The sequence below is a fragment of the Asterias rubens genome, chromosome 7 (assembly GCF_902459465.1).
Source record: "Asterias rubens chromosome 7, eAstRub1.3, whole genome shotgun sequence".
Classification (NCBI taxonomy): Eukaryota; Metazoa; Echinodermata; class Asteroidea; order Forcipulatida; family Asteriidae; genus Asterias; species Asterias rubens.
This window is the reverse complement of record NC_047068.1, coordinates 16235926-16251985: the sequence shown is the minus strand read 5'-3', so window position 1 is coordinate 16251985 and position 16060 is coordinate 16235926. Positions and strand designations below refer to the sequence as shown.

General features: G+C 38.8%; 1 protein-coding gene across 1 annotated transcript; it reads right to left on the bottom strand.

The window, feature by feature from the left end:
* Positions 1–2071: 2071 nt before the first annotated feature.
* On the bottom strand, positions 2072–14392 carry LOC117293063 (protein canopy homolog 4-like). The gene is made up of 6 exons (XM_033775273.1): positions 13746–14392; positions 13312–13432; positions 10703–10789; positions 6199–6331; positions 4461–4581; positions 2072–3834 (listed from the first exon to the last, which is right to left on the bottom strand). The coding sequence occupies exons 1-6, from the start codon at positions 13882–13884 to the stop codon at positions 3563–3565; spliced, it is 873 nt and encodes a 290-aa protein (XP_033631164.1). The 5' UTR covers positions 13885–14392; the 3' UTR covers positions 2072–3562.
* Between the last annotated feature and the right edge of the window lie 1668 nt (positions 14393–16060).

The following is a 16060-nucleotide window of genomic DNA, read 5'->3' as shown; positions in this document are numbered from 1 at the left end:
GAGGTTACTATACAAAAAGCTTGCTCTGAACCATTTGACATCAACCATTTGACATTAAGTGGTAACTTGTGAATAAGTAAGTCATTGTACCAGACTTCATTCAAATCTAATGACACTGCCATCAGTTTGTTCCACGAACAACCAGGGAACAGAAACGGACAAAGATGGCGCCAAAAAGTCCAATCATTCAAAGGTAGCAAGTCTTGCGACTTGCAAAACTTCTCCTATAGAATATTTACAAAAAATACAGTTAAAAACTTCTTACAGTAATATTAATACAAATGTTTCCAGTATCTTCTTCACATTGCAATCAATACACCCTGGCAAAAATGGACAATAAATATATTTAAAAGCATTGTGAAAGACGGCCAGCATATCCCCCCCCCCCCCCCCACCATATTGCACAGTTTAAGTTATGATATAGAATCCCTAATTGGAAACCTTTTTAAACAACGGAATCCCTAATTGGAAACCTTTTTAAACAATGGAATCCCTAATTGGAAACCTTTTGTTAAATAATGAAAACCCTAAATTACAAAGAGTGCAGAGACAAAATTAGAAAAACAAGCCATTTGTAACACATTTCCTGATAAATCAAGCATTGTTTGAACAATTCATGTAAAAATGAAGCACCAAGTTTGAGCCTACATGTATCTACTTTGCTTGGCCAAGACCCCAGAAAACTCTGCCGACAACAAGTCTAAATCCATCCCGACTAGTCAGAATCCAAATATCAAATTCGACTATCAAATTCAAGCAAAGGCAGGCAATACCATGGACAGATGGAGGGATTGCAAATTAGACAATTCAAGTTGAGTTATTCACACACTCAAACTGAATTCAATCTTCGCGTATCTCACCCCAAAAAATCCTTTTACTCCCCTACCCACTAAAAAAAAAACACGTTTCAAAAGAACTTTTACCAATACAATGATTCGTTTGGTTTTTCCCCAAAGACCCCCATAACCTGGCTATTTCAAATCTTAAATTGCTTAATCTTTTAAGACAAGGGCCCAATTTCCTAGAGCTGATCCAGCACAAAAAGTAGCTACACATGTATAAGGACAATAAAATGTTGCTTACCAGCCAAACTACCATGTCACGGGTAGATTTCACAAAGGTAGTCCTAACTTAGGACTAGTCCTAGGCAATGCTAAGAGATAGGACCAGTCCTAAGTTAGGATGAGTTACTGGTCCTAACTTAGGACTGGTCCTATCTCATAGCATTGCCTAGGACGAGTCCTAAGTTAGGACTACCTTTGTGAAATCCACCCAAGGACTGGTATCATGCTCATTTCTGCTTAGTAGCAGGAAGTTGTTAAGCAATATTTTATGCTTAACAACCCTTTGAAATTGGGCCCTGTTTAATGTCCAAGAAATGTGCGCATTGCAGGGAGAAGTGCTCCACCAAGTTGGCATTCTGTGCATTATGGATATCACTAAGCTCCTGCACTACTGTACATGTATTTCATCTTTTGACATTTAAACATTGCACAGATTTTAAGTAAAACTTAACATCTTTTTATGCATACAAGGACTAAAGAAGAGCATAACAAGCTTATGGTTGGGGACTTATCCAAGGATGGTGCGGGGGATGAGAAACGAAGGTGGTGTTGTAAAACAGTCATCAACCTAGAATGTCAAGAAGTGTCTGATTGTGGGGAGGGGTGTCACTTTGACATGTATAATGACTCTTTATGATGTAACTTTGGAATGGTTTCAGAAGCTTCCAAAAGCAATGTGCTTCAATAAGAAAGATACATTTAAAGCCATTGGACCCTTTCGGTAAACAGTATTGTCCAAGGCCCACACTTCGCGTATCACAACTTCTATATCAAATAACAAACCTGTGAAAATTTAGGCTCAATCGGTCATCGGAGTCGGGAGAAAATAACGGGAAAACCCACCCTTGTATCCGCGCCTTTCGCCGTGTCATGACATGTGTTTAAAATAAATCCGTAATTCTCGCTATCGAGAATTGATATTGTTTAACTGTTTTCTCAAAAAGTAAAGCATTTCATGGAATAATATTTCAAGAGAAGTCTTTCACCACTACCTTCTGTAAGCCCTGTAAGTTATTTGTAAATCTGTGAACTTTTATTTTTTTTTTGTACCGAAAGGGTCCAATGGCTTTAAACAGTGTGGAATGCATGGATGTCTCATTGGCTACTAGTAGCGGCCAGTCTGGTGCTCAAGGGGCAACTAGAGCTCTTTTTGATTTATATTTTAAGTTTAAACCCTCAACTTAGTCTTTCATATCCTGATACTTCGTTTTTTGCAAGGGAAAGGCAATTTGTCATCTAGCAAAGGGCACCTGTATGAGGGCAAGACAAATTTGTATTGGATCATTTCAAAGGGCACCAAGGCAGTGGCTAGGGGCAAGAAGGCAATTGACTCAGTCGCCTATGTTAAGTATTAGCAAGTATCCTCTAGCAAAGGGCACCTGTATGAGGGCAATACCAATTTGTATTGCATCATTTCCAAGGGCACCAAGGCAGTGGCCAGTGGCAAGAAGGCAAATGCCGTCGCCATCTCTGTTAATTATCAGCAAGTATCCTCTATCAAAGGGCACAAGTTTGAGTACAAGACAAACTTGTATTGGATCATTTCAAAGGGCACCAAGACAATGGCCAGGGGCAAGAAGGCAATTGCCGTCGCCATCTCTGTTAATTATCAGCAAGTATCCTCTATCAAAGGGCACAAGTTTGAGTGCAAGACAAACTTGTATTGGATCATTTCAAAGGGCACCAAGACAATGGCCAGGGGCAAGAAGGTGATTGACTCAGTCGCCTCTGGTAAGTATCAGCAAGTATCCTCTATCAAAGAGCACCAGTTTGAGTGCAAGACAAACTTGTATTGGATAATTTCAAAGGGCACCAAGACAATGGCCAGGGGCAAGAAGGTGATTGCCTCTATCACCTCTGTTCAATTACAGTGTTATTCAGTCCCTGCTTAACTGTCAACACTGTCTCTTGTTCGCTGTCTCTGATAATCTTTTGAACAAATAAATAAATGAACATGCTTTTAGCTTTTGTGTTGTTTGTGATGCCACGGTGCTTCTTTTGACAGATTGTATGCAGAATATAATTTTGGTTTATGCTTTACATGAGTTCCAACAGCGAAAAAGTGATGAAACTAAATCAACTTTCAGCAAAATGCTCTTCAATAGAAGTTGGCCAAATCAGCCTACAAGAGTCATTTCCACTACAAGATTTGAGGTTTAGGTGAAACATGTAGTTCCGGCGATCACACCCTATGATTATTCTCTTCTAAGTTTTGTCTCTATGAAGATCTTGTGATGTATTTCCAAAAGTAGTTCTCAAGTGTCTTCGACAACAAAGTTACACATTCCTCTGAAGCACAAGCCTCATCACTCTTTGTGAGCAAAAATCAAACAAAAGTCACAAGTGTAACTCTTCATGACCCCACCTTAAACCTCCAGGTCGTACAACACTTCATCATAAATATATTCAAATTTACTTAATAAAAATTCCTGATATGTGTTTGTATATGTACTTCATATATCACCAACAAAAAATTAATAATAAAAGCTTGAGAGCTGTTACAATTCATCCTTTTTCTTTGTTTGCGATTTACTTGATTTGGACGATGAGTTGGCCTTCCCTGATCGACCTTTTTTTCCTTTACCACGTTTCCCTGCTTTCACTTTCTTTCTGCTAATGCGTGATTTCTTGGCGCCAGGTTTAGCTTTGGGTTGCTTAGGCCCTTGCATTGGCTCGGATGTGGCAGACTCGGTGGCTGATCCGGAAACCAAGGGCTGCTGTGAGCTGGGGTCGACTTTTTCTTTGCCGGTCCACACCTCCTGCAGACATTCTTAAAGGTGAATAAATACGAGGACAGAGTATGTAAATTACCTTTCCTGACACTGATATTGAGTTATGTCAAATCCTAGTCAAAGCGAACATGTAGGGTTAAGAGCATCAAACTCATTCCAACCCCGTTCATGACACATGTGTCCTTGAGCAAGATGCTTTACTTTATTTATTCTCTTCACCCAAAAGTAAAAATGGGTACCTGCGTGGGTAAAGGATGATATTATGTTTGAAAAAGCCTTTGAAAAAGACCGTTATACTCCCCAGGGAGCTGAGAGGGATTTAAGGAATGTTTTTGGCCCAATGACCCGGGCCCAATTCATGGCTCTGCTTACCGCTGACTTCTGCGCTTACGATCATGATTTCCCGCTTTCATACAAGCGCTGAATTTCTGCGCTAGCATTGTTAGGGTAGAATGCCTAGAAACAGGGAGTACGCACACGCAGAAGCCAAAATTCGCCGCTAACCCGTGAAATACGCTTGACGTAAGCACAGAATTCCCTGCTTCCGTAAGCGTCGATTCGAAGCAGAGCCATGAAATTCGACCCAGGTCACTAATGCAAAGCGCTTTGATGCATTCGTGTAAAATGCGATATATATATACGAACTAGTTTATATTATTATTACCATGTTCATCTTTTTTCAGCACCCTTTGGATACAAAGGTAGTCGACGAGGCTTGTCTCTTGGTCCGTCTTAAAGAACCAGTTGGAGATGGCATCCTCTTGTTCCTCAATCAGTGTGTCACACTAGGAGAAAACAAAATAAGAGCGTATTGACTAACATAAAGAAATAGTAATGAGTCAACATAAGGTACATCATTGGCAAATGTTCAAAACGTTCAAGTGTGCTGTACTTTATTTGAATCATAATAACAGGCATGATATTGGGTCCTTGGAAAAAAGTAGGAGTATTTTATTGAGTACAAGGACTGACCTACACGTGCACATGGTGTGGGTTTCTAGTATACATTTCAGGCCAGTTAATCATAATTTTTTTCCAGATTTTTTTCAAGGGCAAACAAAATTAAAAAAATAGGAAAAATATCATGCCTGACATACATGTACCCGGTACAGCAATTATAAACCTGGAAGCATGCCAGTGTATAGTTGTACTGTATCCTTCAAGAATCAGTGTAGGTTATATTGAAAGGCCTGTATATACAATGTATACTTAAAATAAGTTCATGAAGTTTAAAATATGCAAGGGAGACTGCAGCTGTCACATGAAATGATTTAAAATCATACGACAAATGTACAAATAGTCAATATAAATCAATCCAGCACACTTCATGTTCATGTAGCTGCAATCTTTAATGTGTTTTTGCCAAGACCTTGTCCCGAAGGGATGCCTTTGACGTCGTCCGATCGTGGCCTCTGAATCTCAAGTCAGTGACAAATTAAGAACCTAATCCCCAGCGGAGTCCATGAGCTTTGCTGGCAGCGTAAGAATCAATAACAGTGAGCTGCCTTTGATTTGCAAGAAGCAATTGTACGGCCTAGGGTTATATTTGACACAAAGTTGTGTTATTTAATACGTGTAACACGAATGAAGGGTTCGAAATAAGTAAAAAGCTAATGTCAACTTCACGATGAAAGCGGACTTGGAGCAGTTCAGGTTATTTATTAAAAAACATGAATTAGTGACAGACCGTCCACATAGAGCCTTAATACCCAGACAGAGTCAGAAAGAGATGAGGGTGGATTGATATGACATCAGGGAAAAAAGTTTATCATAAAATAATTAATATAACACCACACAGTAAAACAATTAAAAATATTCATAAATACCTCAGACAGTTTCGCTATTCCTATTGGTGCAGAGCAAAAAGTGATGATGTTTTTGACCGAAAAGGTATTTATGAATGGGAATCAAAGTGTGTTGAATCGGTTTTCAACTAGTGGTTTAAACCCGCCGAGGCCTGGTTCTTTATAATTCACCTCGACTTTGTCTCGAAGTCTAAGAACCAGGCCTCGTTGAGATTACACCACTAGTTGAAAACCTCTTCAACACACATTGATTCCCTTATTAATAATCCTTAATTGCATTCTATTCTTGTGTGTTTTAGTATACGCATCTAGGGCCCCCAGCCAGAACAGCTCATTGATAACTGATGGGGACTACCCTGGCTAAACAAGACTAACTTATAAAATAATTATAAAGATAAACCACACAACAACAAGTTACACCCACATGCCTGCCTATATTGTACATTTTTATCTTTGGGCCACTTTGCTCACAGGGCGTTTTGTATTGTCCAGTAAAAACAAAAAAATCACATCCCTGAAGCACAGACAGACAAACAGGCAAAAGGACAAACAGACACGCATGAAGATAAACCATACAACATGTATTACTACACTCACATGTTGTTTCATCTTAGTCACAGGAGCCGAGGGTCTCTCCCACATGTCATCAGGAATGCCGAGATCCACTTTGACTCCCTTAGCTTGGAGACCTCGTAGGGTCTGTATGGTCTCGGACTGACCCTTAGCAAACCTACAGGATTGATCAGAACAAAATAAAAATTCAGAATAAGTTGCTAAAATCAATGTTTTTTTTTGTAGAAATAACAAGTGTTCAAGGAAACGTAGCGGTCACATGTGCCATGCAATTTTCTATAGGACAACATTTAACAGCCATTTCATAATAATTTTGTTTAACAAAAAAATGTACCCTAAAAAAGAAAGAAATTGTCTTCATGCAAAGCAATGTTGTTCCTTCTATCATTTGACTATCGTTATTTTCCCTATACATGTACATTTATACCCATCAATAGACCCCTTACATTTAAACATGAATCAAGGCTATGAAAGGTTGGCTATTTTTTAAAGATGTATAGAGATGTATGTAATAACCCTACACACGTCGATGAAAACGCGCACTGCGCAGTAACACGGGGGGTGGCGCAACCAAGGTTTTGATGATGACGTAAGGTGAATTGGATTAATACATCTTCAAATTAAAGGCCATACTCAAGCAGGTATAAAGTAGCCTTATAGCTTTTGTCAAATACCGTACCATTCTTTGTGATTCCACTCCCACACACAATGTCATAAATCCATCACCATGGCAACGGCGATATTATGCAGTTACTCTTTGACAATTTTTTTTTTAAATTGTTGACTGCTATAAGTACATGTCATGCATATGAACAAAAATAACCCCCAAAACAAACTATTCATCTATTAAAATGCAATGGCCAAACATCATATTTTAGAAAAGACTATTTTGAGCCACCACCCGTCCCCTTTCCCCCAGAAGAAAACTATGCAAAACATGACAATAAAAATTAGAGTAAAAACTAAATTGTCTTGATAGCAATTACAATTTCTGAGCCAATTTTTAGTGGCTTTAGGGAGAACCAAAAATTTACTATTTTTTTAAATTAAAACAATACACCTACTGTACACTATACAACTGCTAGTTGTTTTGAAGTCTTATAAACACAAAATCACATTTTAGTTCCCTGAAATCTACTGCTATTTTGGACTGAAAAATACTGCAACAATTAATGCAAACAAAAACCCCATACAGTTGTTAACCAATCAAATGTGGCCTTTGCGAATGGACATTTCTTTTTTGAATACTGCGGGTAGATATTTAATACCTCAAATTTTAAGTAATTCACTTATTATTTTATTTCATTTCATTTAATCACATCAAAATAAATCTCTGACATTATTGTTTGACTACTAAAGCTGGTAAATAATCTTGCAATCTGAAGACTCTCACAATTTTAACCTACACTCTCAATCATACATTTTAAAATTTACATTAAAAAAACTTTACATTCAAAGCTTGCGTATTTTTTAATCGTATCTGTTTTAAGCCTGACTGCAGGGAACACAGGTATTAAGCGCTTCATCAGACACATAAATTATGCAAATAAAGCTTGATATAATATCATAAATTAGACACGAGCGCTTAACTTATTGTCAACATCAAATGACTTCCATTCATGAAGGTTGCTATCTACACCTGGATTGTACCTTAATAATCAATTACAACATCGACAGCCACCCTAAGGCCAATCGTGTAGAGACAATCTCAGACTCCAGCAAATTGCTGTGACCTCAGTTCAACACAAAGCAATAAGGGCACTAATGAACGCAGTAGCAATGGGAGATACGATAGCAACTCAGAGCCCTTGAATTTATTCTAGATAGGGAGGGGGGGGGGGATAAGTGTTTCTCATTGCAAGCCTTGTTTATATTTAGTCAATATCACCGCCTTGCTGAGGAAAATTTGTATTCATTGCGTGTCGTTCTCATGATGGAGCATTTACCTTGACCGTTATGCGTAGGAAATCTAAGTAATCCATGGCACGAAATCAGGAGTAATTTGTGTTGTGTCTTTGTATAGCACTAGAGGGGAAAATACGTCAGTGATTGTATTTCAATTGTCAATTGTTGCTCACCTTTTCATATAGGCCCTATTTGATTGCCCAGGGGCAATGCTGAAGGGTCCAGATTAAGGTTATTTCATTCTGGAAAATAGGGCAACTTAAAGGGGGAGGGGGGTGCCAAGGTCGAGTTCAGTTTTGTGATGCATTTGAATTTTTCAATAGAGTCCTCAGGAAAGTCAGAACCAAATTATGAGTCGCTATAAAACCTAATGTTAAAGGGTGAAGTCATGAGTGACGTCGTTAATCATGTTAATGGGTTTGTGGTCTGCTACACTGACACAGATTTGAGCTGGTTGCTCCGATAAGTGTGAAGGAATTGGATTGAGTTGTGTATAATGTAATACCAAGTGAATGTACTTCACATTTATAAAAAAAAAAGGCTAGAAGGTTACGCTTGATTAATACCTGTGATGTATTGAAACATACATGTACATGGGGGGGGGGGGGGGAGGGGGGTAGGGAAGGCTTGTTTTGCTTTAAAGACACTTGACACTATTGGTACCTGTCAAAGACCAGTCTTTTCACTTGGTGTAACTCAACAAGTATGCATAAAATAACAAACCTGTGAAAATTCGAGCTCAATTGGTCATCGAAGTTGCGAGATAATAGTGAAAGAAAAAACACCCTTGTGGAATGAAATTGTGTGCTTAGCTATATTCCTACATACAATACACATGTACAAGCTAGTGCTGGGCGAATAGTGAAATTTTGGAATTCGGAAACCGCTGGCCAACTATCCGAAATTAACCGGATATTCAAATAGTTTTTTTGCCGCTAGAGGGCGCTATTAAACAAAAAATTGCCGCTAGAGGGCGCTGTTCGTTTCTGAATTAGATCTAATGGCCAGATTGATATTAGTTTTAGACAGTGTTACTCGGTTCATTCATAAAAATAACCGGATCTAATTTAAAGATGGCCATTTGCTGTTTCTTTTGATCGTGATTGACTCTAGTGAAGGAAAACATTCGTAATCTTTGAACAAATTACGTCAGAAATGTCATTGTTTTAACTCTTCACGGAGGTGAGCATAGTTACTTAATTTATGCTGTTTTATGCTGTCTTAATAGATGTTTCATAAGGATTCAGACAAAATATTCCTATCACTCAGTTGACATCCGCGGATATTCGGATATTAAAGAATATCCGGTTACTTGGTTGTAATTACAGAACTATCCGGTTTATAAATAGCTATTCGCACCCTATGCGGATATCCGGTTAAGAAAAAAAAGGCATTCGCGGTTACGGATAGGAAAACCTATTCGCCATTAACCGGATATTCGAATTATTCGCCCAGGCCTAGTACAAGCATTATGAACATTGCTGTATTAAAACATAAACATACTTACGATGGGCTTTTTCGAAATTGCAACATGACAAAAAAAGAAATCAAAAATAAATTTAGAATGTAATGTAGAAGAAACTGCATGCAGTGTGGTTGGTTTGGCAACAAAATAAAAGTAAACATAAGAATTTTAGAGCCTATCAATGGGATATTTAAAGGTCCTTTGAACTTTAAATTTTCCAGCTTTTAAACAATAAAAAAAACATGCATGTTTTATTAACGAAGCAATTGTGTATATCACAAAATAAAACTAAAATCTGGATAAAATTAATAAAAAATATATTAACCACACAAAAAAGTCACATTTTTAAGTTATTTGGTTTAACCCACCAACAATTTTGAAAAAATATGCCAATGTTCAAGTGCATAGACTAATTATGTGAATGGCTGTTTACAATAACTAAAATAAACTTTCCTTAATGTCAAGTAAAAGTAAGTCAAGTGTAAGTATGTATGTAGTGTTTCTTGTAATATAGATGGTTTGAATGACAAACTCTTCAAAAAAAAAAAAAAATTCCCATCCAGGCTTACTCTCCAGTTACAAAATATTACAGATGCCCCAGATTTGTTCCTGAAATTAAAAACTAGAAAATGATCAGAACAAACCCTTCTGTCTGCTCGCTTGGGTATGCATTTCAGCCAGACTGACGCTGGCAATACCAATCATCTCTTCACAGACACGGGCCAAGCAAAATTTGATGCCAAAGAAGGGGCTTCAAATGGCAAATAGGGAAATTGCTTTGCTTTTTAAGCACATTGTAAGTGAACTTATACTAAATTTTGCTTACAAAAAAATAAAAATAAATATAACTTTAATTTTCAATTGTAAACAAGTGAACAAACAAACAAACAAACAAACACACACCCCTAACAAACAAGCATATAAACAAACGAACAACAAAAGGCCACATATCCAATTGTTTAAAGTTCAAGAATATTTAAAAAATAAATAAAATAAATTGTTGTTGTACATACTGTACAAGAACAGGAACAAACCCCACAACTTCCTTGTTAAAAACCGTGTCCCCCCCCCCCCCACATAAACAAAACAAAACACGGCACAGCACAGCACAAAAACGGCATTACACAAACAAACATCAAGAATCCTTTGTTTACTAACCTACGGGAAGCAGACCGCTCAGCATGAATATTCAATTTGAGAATTCCTTTACAAACCTCCTCCAATGCCTCAATAAGACGAAGCTCTCTACAGCAGCAACGGGAAAAAACAACATCAGTCATGAATAACCAATCAGTACCGGTATTATCCCCCAGGCCGCACAACGAGAGTGAGAATAGTTGGGAATCTGACCATACAGTTCATAAAAATTATACAACTTAGTGCCACTATTGCATGTTGACTAAAACTAATTGGGTAAAATTTTGTTTTAAGCACATTGAGACGGTTATTGTAAAATGCCCTATATGAACTTGTTATTATTATTATTATTACTATTATTATTTATAATGAGTAGGGTAGATGGCCTTAGTTTTTGATCCAAACCGGACCTGATTATTGTTAATATTTATTATATATAATTTAAAATGCTTTTTGAGTCCACTGAATGTTTGTAATTTGATATCCAGGCCTGGAATTTCATTCTTGAACATGTTGAAAGAGCAAGGCGTTTTTCATTTTGAAAAGTGCACTTTCATTGGAAAATCTTATTTTTAAGTCAATGGGAAACTTTTGAAGGGCACCAAGGCCAAGACCAGGGGCAAGCAACAGAGGCCATGGCCTCCCTGTCCTGCGTGTACTTCCAGGCCTGCTGTTCTTTTAATAAATTGTATTTATCTTGATGGACTGTATCCTTTTATCCTAACATCTGGCTGGTCCAGATTTTGCATGTCTTTTGTAGAATGTAAGTTCAGTATACATGTAATACTGACAATGTGTTGTTTTAAACTGAAAAAAAAAAAAAAAAAAAAAAAAAAAAAAAAAATTATCTACTCAGTACTTTCCCGAGCTCAGTGTAAGGGTAAACAATATTCTTCATCCCAAATGCAAACACACAGGTTTCTAACTGCCTCTTGCTACTACACTAACTTGGTGGTCTAGTGGTACAAAATTACAAAATAAATAATAGTGGCCTCTTCTAGAGCGCTTAGGTCCGTCAGGCATGACGCTCGTGGCGCTGTACAAGCAAAATTTATACATCTGCTCCTGCAATGCAGAGGTGGTGGGTTCGAATCCCAGCCAACTGATTTGCCTGTGGAATTTTGTCCCCACAGAACTCAAGAAAGTACTGAGTACATGTGGGCCCTATACAGTGCTTAACACACATAGTCACATAGTAAGGGTAAAAACAAATTGTAATTATTATAAGATCACAATATTCTTTTGTTTATTTTGTTCAAAATAGATAGTTCGATTTGCTTTTGTTCTCACTACAGATCCTCCTATTAACCCTCAAAATCTTCCAATCCGTGGTAAATCAACACCCACATTATTGGGTCAATCTAAACCAATCTCTGCCCTCACAGGTACCCATTTACCCCTCGGTGGAAAGAAGCAATGGTAGTTAAGTGTTTTGCTCAGGGACACAAATTATGTGACGACGGGGACTCGAAAAGAACCCACACTCTGCTGAACAGAAACATCAGAGCTTGAGTTCGGTGCTCTTATCCACTCGGCCACGACATGTGTATCCAGGTCCAACGTCCAAAATGATATCCATTATAAAAAAGCAACCTTGTGTTGTGGTGACTTCAATGGACACAGGGGGACTATTTGGTAAAGGGAGAAGGCCTGAAACTTCACAGGGGCAACAAAGGCAACTGCCTCCATCCCCCCTGGTCAATGACTTCATGCCCTTTAAATGCTCCAGTAGGAATTTACAATTTCTACATAAGGTGCCCTTTACCAAGAAGAAAATGCCTTGCAGCCTTGGTGCCCTTGCATTTTCAAAAACAAAGCATTGAAAAGTACAGGCCTAAGGGGGCAAAGAGGTTGATTTTCCCACAATCTCAGATCACGTTTCTAATAAATAGAGGGGGTTAAAAGTCTTTGCTTTTCCTGTCCATTTCTTTCTCTTCTCGATGTGCTCGAATTTCCCTCCTGTTTGGCCCAAATTTGGGAAGCCTGCTGCCCCGATGCCCCCTCGTTTATGCACTACGAGCTACAATTCCTCAGGTCTTGTGGAATTTTACCCCACTAGCGATTCATTTGCGATCATTTGCGATTTAGATTTAATAACGTCTGGTACAATGATATTTTGCTTAGTAAGAAGTTACCACTTCCAATTGAATTCCTCAGATAAGGCCTATTGAGAGATAGTTGCTTATAAATGTCAAATGGTTCGAGGCCTCCTATTGTAGCTCAACCTCCAGATAAGCAAACCCTGGTAACTCACTCACAGAACTGTGTAATACAGTTCTGAGTGTTTGGGTGTTCACCAAAACTATGCAAAGCTTGCACCGAATCATGCGACATATAGACGATGTGACCTGTGACATCACATGACCTGTGCAGTATTCTTGCTTGCCAGAATACCCAAAGAATGTACGAGGTCACACATAAACAAAGTTCTGCTATGTACCTCCATGCTATAATCTTATGAATTCACATTTAAGTGGCGACTTGTGAATGTGATGAAAGCACTATGTGAAAGTGACCTAACAAGCAAAAGGCTTATAAAATATTCAAGCCCTGCCTGGAGGGAGGAGCATGTGATGAGTACAGCTCTCACAATGATAGTCTGAATGACGACATGAACACAAAATACATACGATTTGGTATAGGTGATGGCCTTTTTCTCCTTGTCAAACTGATGTCCAATCTGAAGAACCTCTTTATTCTTGCCCGTTTCTTTCATGGCTTGCTCGAGCTCTTCTGCCACAAACTTGCAAACTGTAAAATATTGGAAGAAAATTGTATTCTTCTTTTTAATAATGACAATTAGTTTGACTACCCAGTTTTCAAATAACCACTTCACTTTTACGTGTACACCCCCCCCCCCCCCCAGACTAGTTTTAGTTGATAAAAGATTTTTTGTTTAGATTTTAAATTCAGATAAGCCTCTTAATGTATGCAAGGAATTACGGTACAGCCATCATGACTATGGCTTACTTCTAGAAACTATTAAGTTTGCAATCAAACAAGGTTCTACAAATTCTTTTTAAAAATTACATTCAATTAGGCCTATTTAGATTACGTTAAGTACCTTCACATTTGGACGGATCACGATGTGGATTTGCAGGATCATCTGGATCTAAGTCTCCCGCATTTCCGCTCCATACAACAAGAAAAAGCAGCGGAAAGATTGAAATATTTAACCCCCTCATCATCATGGTGGCTTTCATTTGCAAATGTTGCGAACAATTCCTCACCAGCAAAAAAGTCGACACTGACTTGACTTGATGATTATGATATGACGATTCGATTCATCAATGAAATTGAAAAAGCAGTTCAATTCTTCGTAATACTACTACAATAGTTAGTGTCTTGAAAATCACACCATGCTATTTGTGAATCGTGGTGGTTCGAATCTCACCGCGGTTGCAGAAATCAGAGTTCATTTACAATTCGCTGAGTGCTGGGCTAGCTGGCGTAACTCCATTGCCACACAACGCGATGATGAAATGACGTGAGTAACAACTGAACAAGGATGCAAAAGTGGAACTGCTACCTCTAGTTACATACCAGCTTGGAATTAGTATTTCTTGATACGAACTGGCCGAGTTTGCTCGCTGTATTTTCTTTAACTTATCAGCAAGCCAACATAGACAAACTACGGACCAAACTACAGTCAAAGAACTGTAATTTAAGGAACTGTTTCCGCCAAACTGCTGCCGTGTGTTGTTTTCTTCGTTCTTGATCCCCCCAGCACAGCGCGTAGTCTCGGTCCAAGACGTCACCATCTCATACTCGTAACGTAAACGCGATTTCACGACAGAGGGCGCGCTTTAAGAAAAATTGCCGGATTTATTGCCCGATTTTCTACCCTCAGATTTCGAGATTTCTGAAAGAACTTATCAATGACCAAACTCAGAGGTAGAACTAGATTAAATGGTTGCATATAAATTAGTGAGTAATTAGACACTGGACACTATTGGTAATTGTCAAAGACCAGTCTTCTCACTTGGTGTATCTCAACATGCATCAAATAACAACCCTGTGAAAAATTTGCGCTCAATCGGCCATCGAAGTTGCGATATAATAATGAAAGAAGAAAAAACACCCATGTCACACGAAGCTGTGTGCTTTCAGATGCTTGATTTCGAGACCTCAAGTTTTATCTGAGGTCTCGAAATCAAATTCGTGGAAAATTACTTCTTTATCGAAAGAAGTACAGCTGCTAACAAAACTTGCACTCACCCCAAAGTAAATTAAAACCTAATATTAGCCGCTCGAATAATGCGCCATTTTCTACCGTACAGCACTATGCTAATACTCCATCTTAAGACTGCACTCGCCGTAAAGATAATTCACTACCTCCCCAGCCCCCCCCCCCCCCCCCCACACCCCCTTAACAAAAAGGCAGCTAATCCACCTTGAAACCTTTATTCTCGAAGTGTGCTTTTTATACATCGTTTTTACCAAAACATGGCCGTTGCTTCTCGCTAGCCATTCGATTCGGGATTGACATTGTTATCGCCCTTCTGTTCTTGACATTCCTCTTGCTGTGGAATGCCACTCCATTGAAGATCACCATTGGACCGCTATGCAAATGAGCTAGTTTTGCGCTCGCTCTTCGAAGACTGAGTCACATCATTTAGCCTATCGCGTACTGGACTGGAGAGCAGCATGGCAGCCGGATTTCTTCTCAACTCGACGTGGGACTTGGACTTCGCCCTTTTCTGATGAACTTTACTTGCAAAAAAACCCTCACATTTCTTGCCCAAACCTGTCATGTGCATTCAGTAATTGTTTTAGCTCATGCTGTTGCACTTTTAAGAATCACTGTAGTATGATATTCTTAGTAAAACTTAGTCAAAAAAGAAGAACCTTGTGTATTTTGTCAGGCAAGCCACGTGAACCATGTGCGTTTTGTCAAGCAAGCCACGCCTGTGATGCACAGAGACAAACTCGGTAAAAACTGCAGCACATTATTTGAAGCACTTTCACAGTTCAACCCTAAAGTCCATTATAATGGGCTTACATAGACTGTTTAAAGCAAATAAATTAATTCTGTGTCGAGGTTTTGTAAGCCACCGAAGAGAAAACTTCATTCGTGACCAAAACCAAACACCGTTCCACCGGGTTTTGCTTTTCTCAACAGCTTCGGGGAAAATGACCGGAAAACAGCGGTGCGCGCAGTGGACCAAGACGGGAACAACGAGGCGAAGACCCACCCAGCCGGAGCGGAGAGCTCCCGGTCTAGTCCAGCCAGGCTTCAGGCGGCATTGAGGGGACTGTTTCGGTGGTGGGTTGCAGGAAGAGGGACATCTTTTGTTTCCTCACAAATTAATTTTATTACTTGGGAATTACTTTTCATTTTGTTCCATGGGAAAAACCATTTAAGTCCCCCGAAATATT

What these genes read in the sequence shown, in the direction of transcription:
- LOC117293063 (XM_033775273.1), bottom strand. Translation starts at nt 13,884, where the DNA reads ATGAAAGCCACCATGATGATGAGGGGGTTAAATATTTCAATCTTTCCG. An exon ending in GAGCGGTCTGCTTCCCGTAG is followed by an intron (nt 6,332 to 10,702) that starts GTTAGTAAACAA and finishes TCAATCCTGTAG; the next exon opens with GTTTGCTAAGGGTCAGTCCG. An exon ending in GCTGAAAAAAGATGAACATG is followed by an intron (nt 3,835 to 4,460) that starts GTAATAATAATA and finishes TTCACCTTTAAG; the next exon opens with AATGTCTGCAGGAGGTGTGG.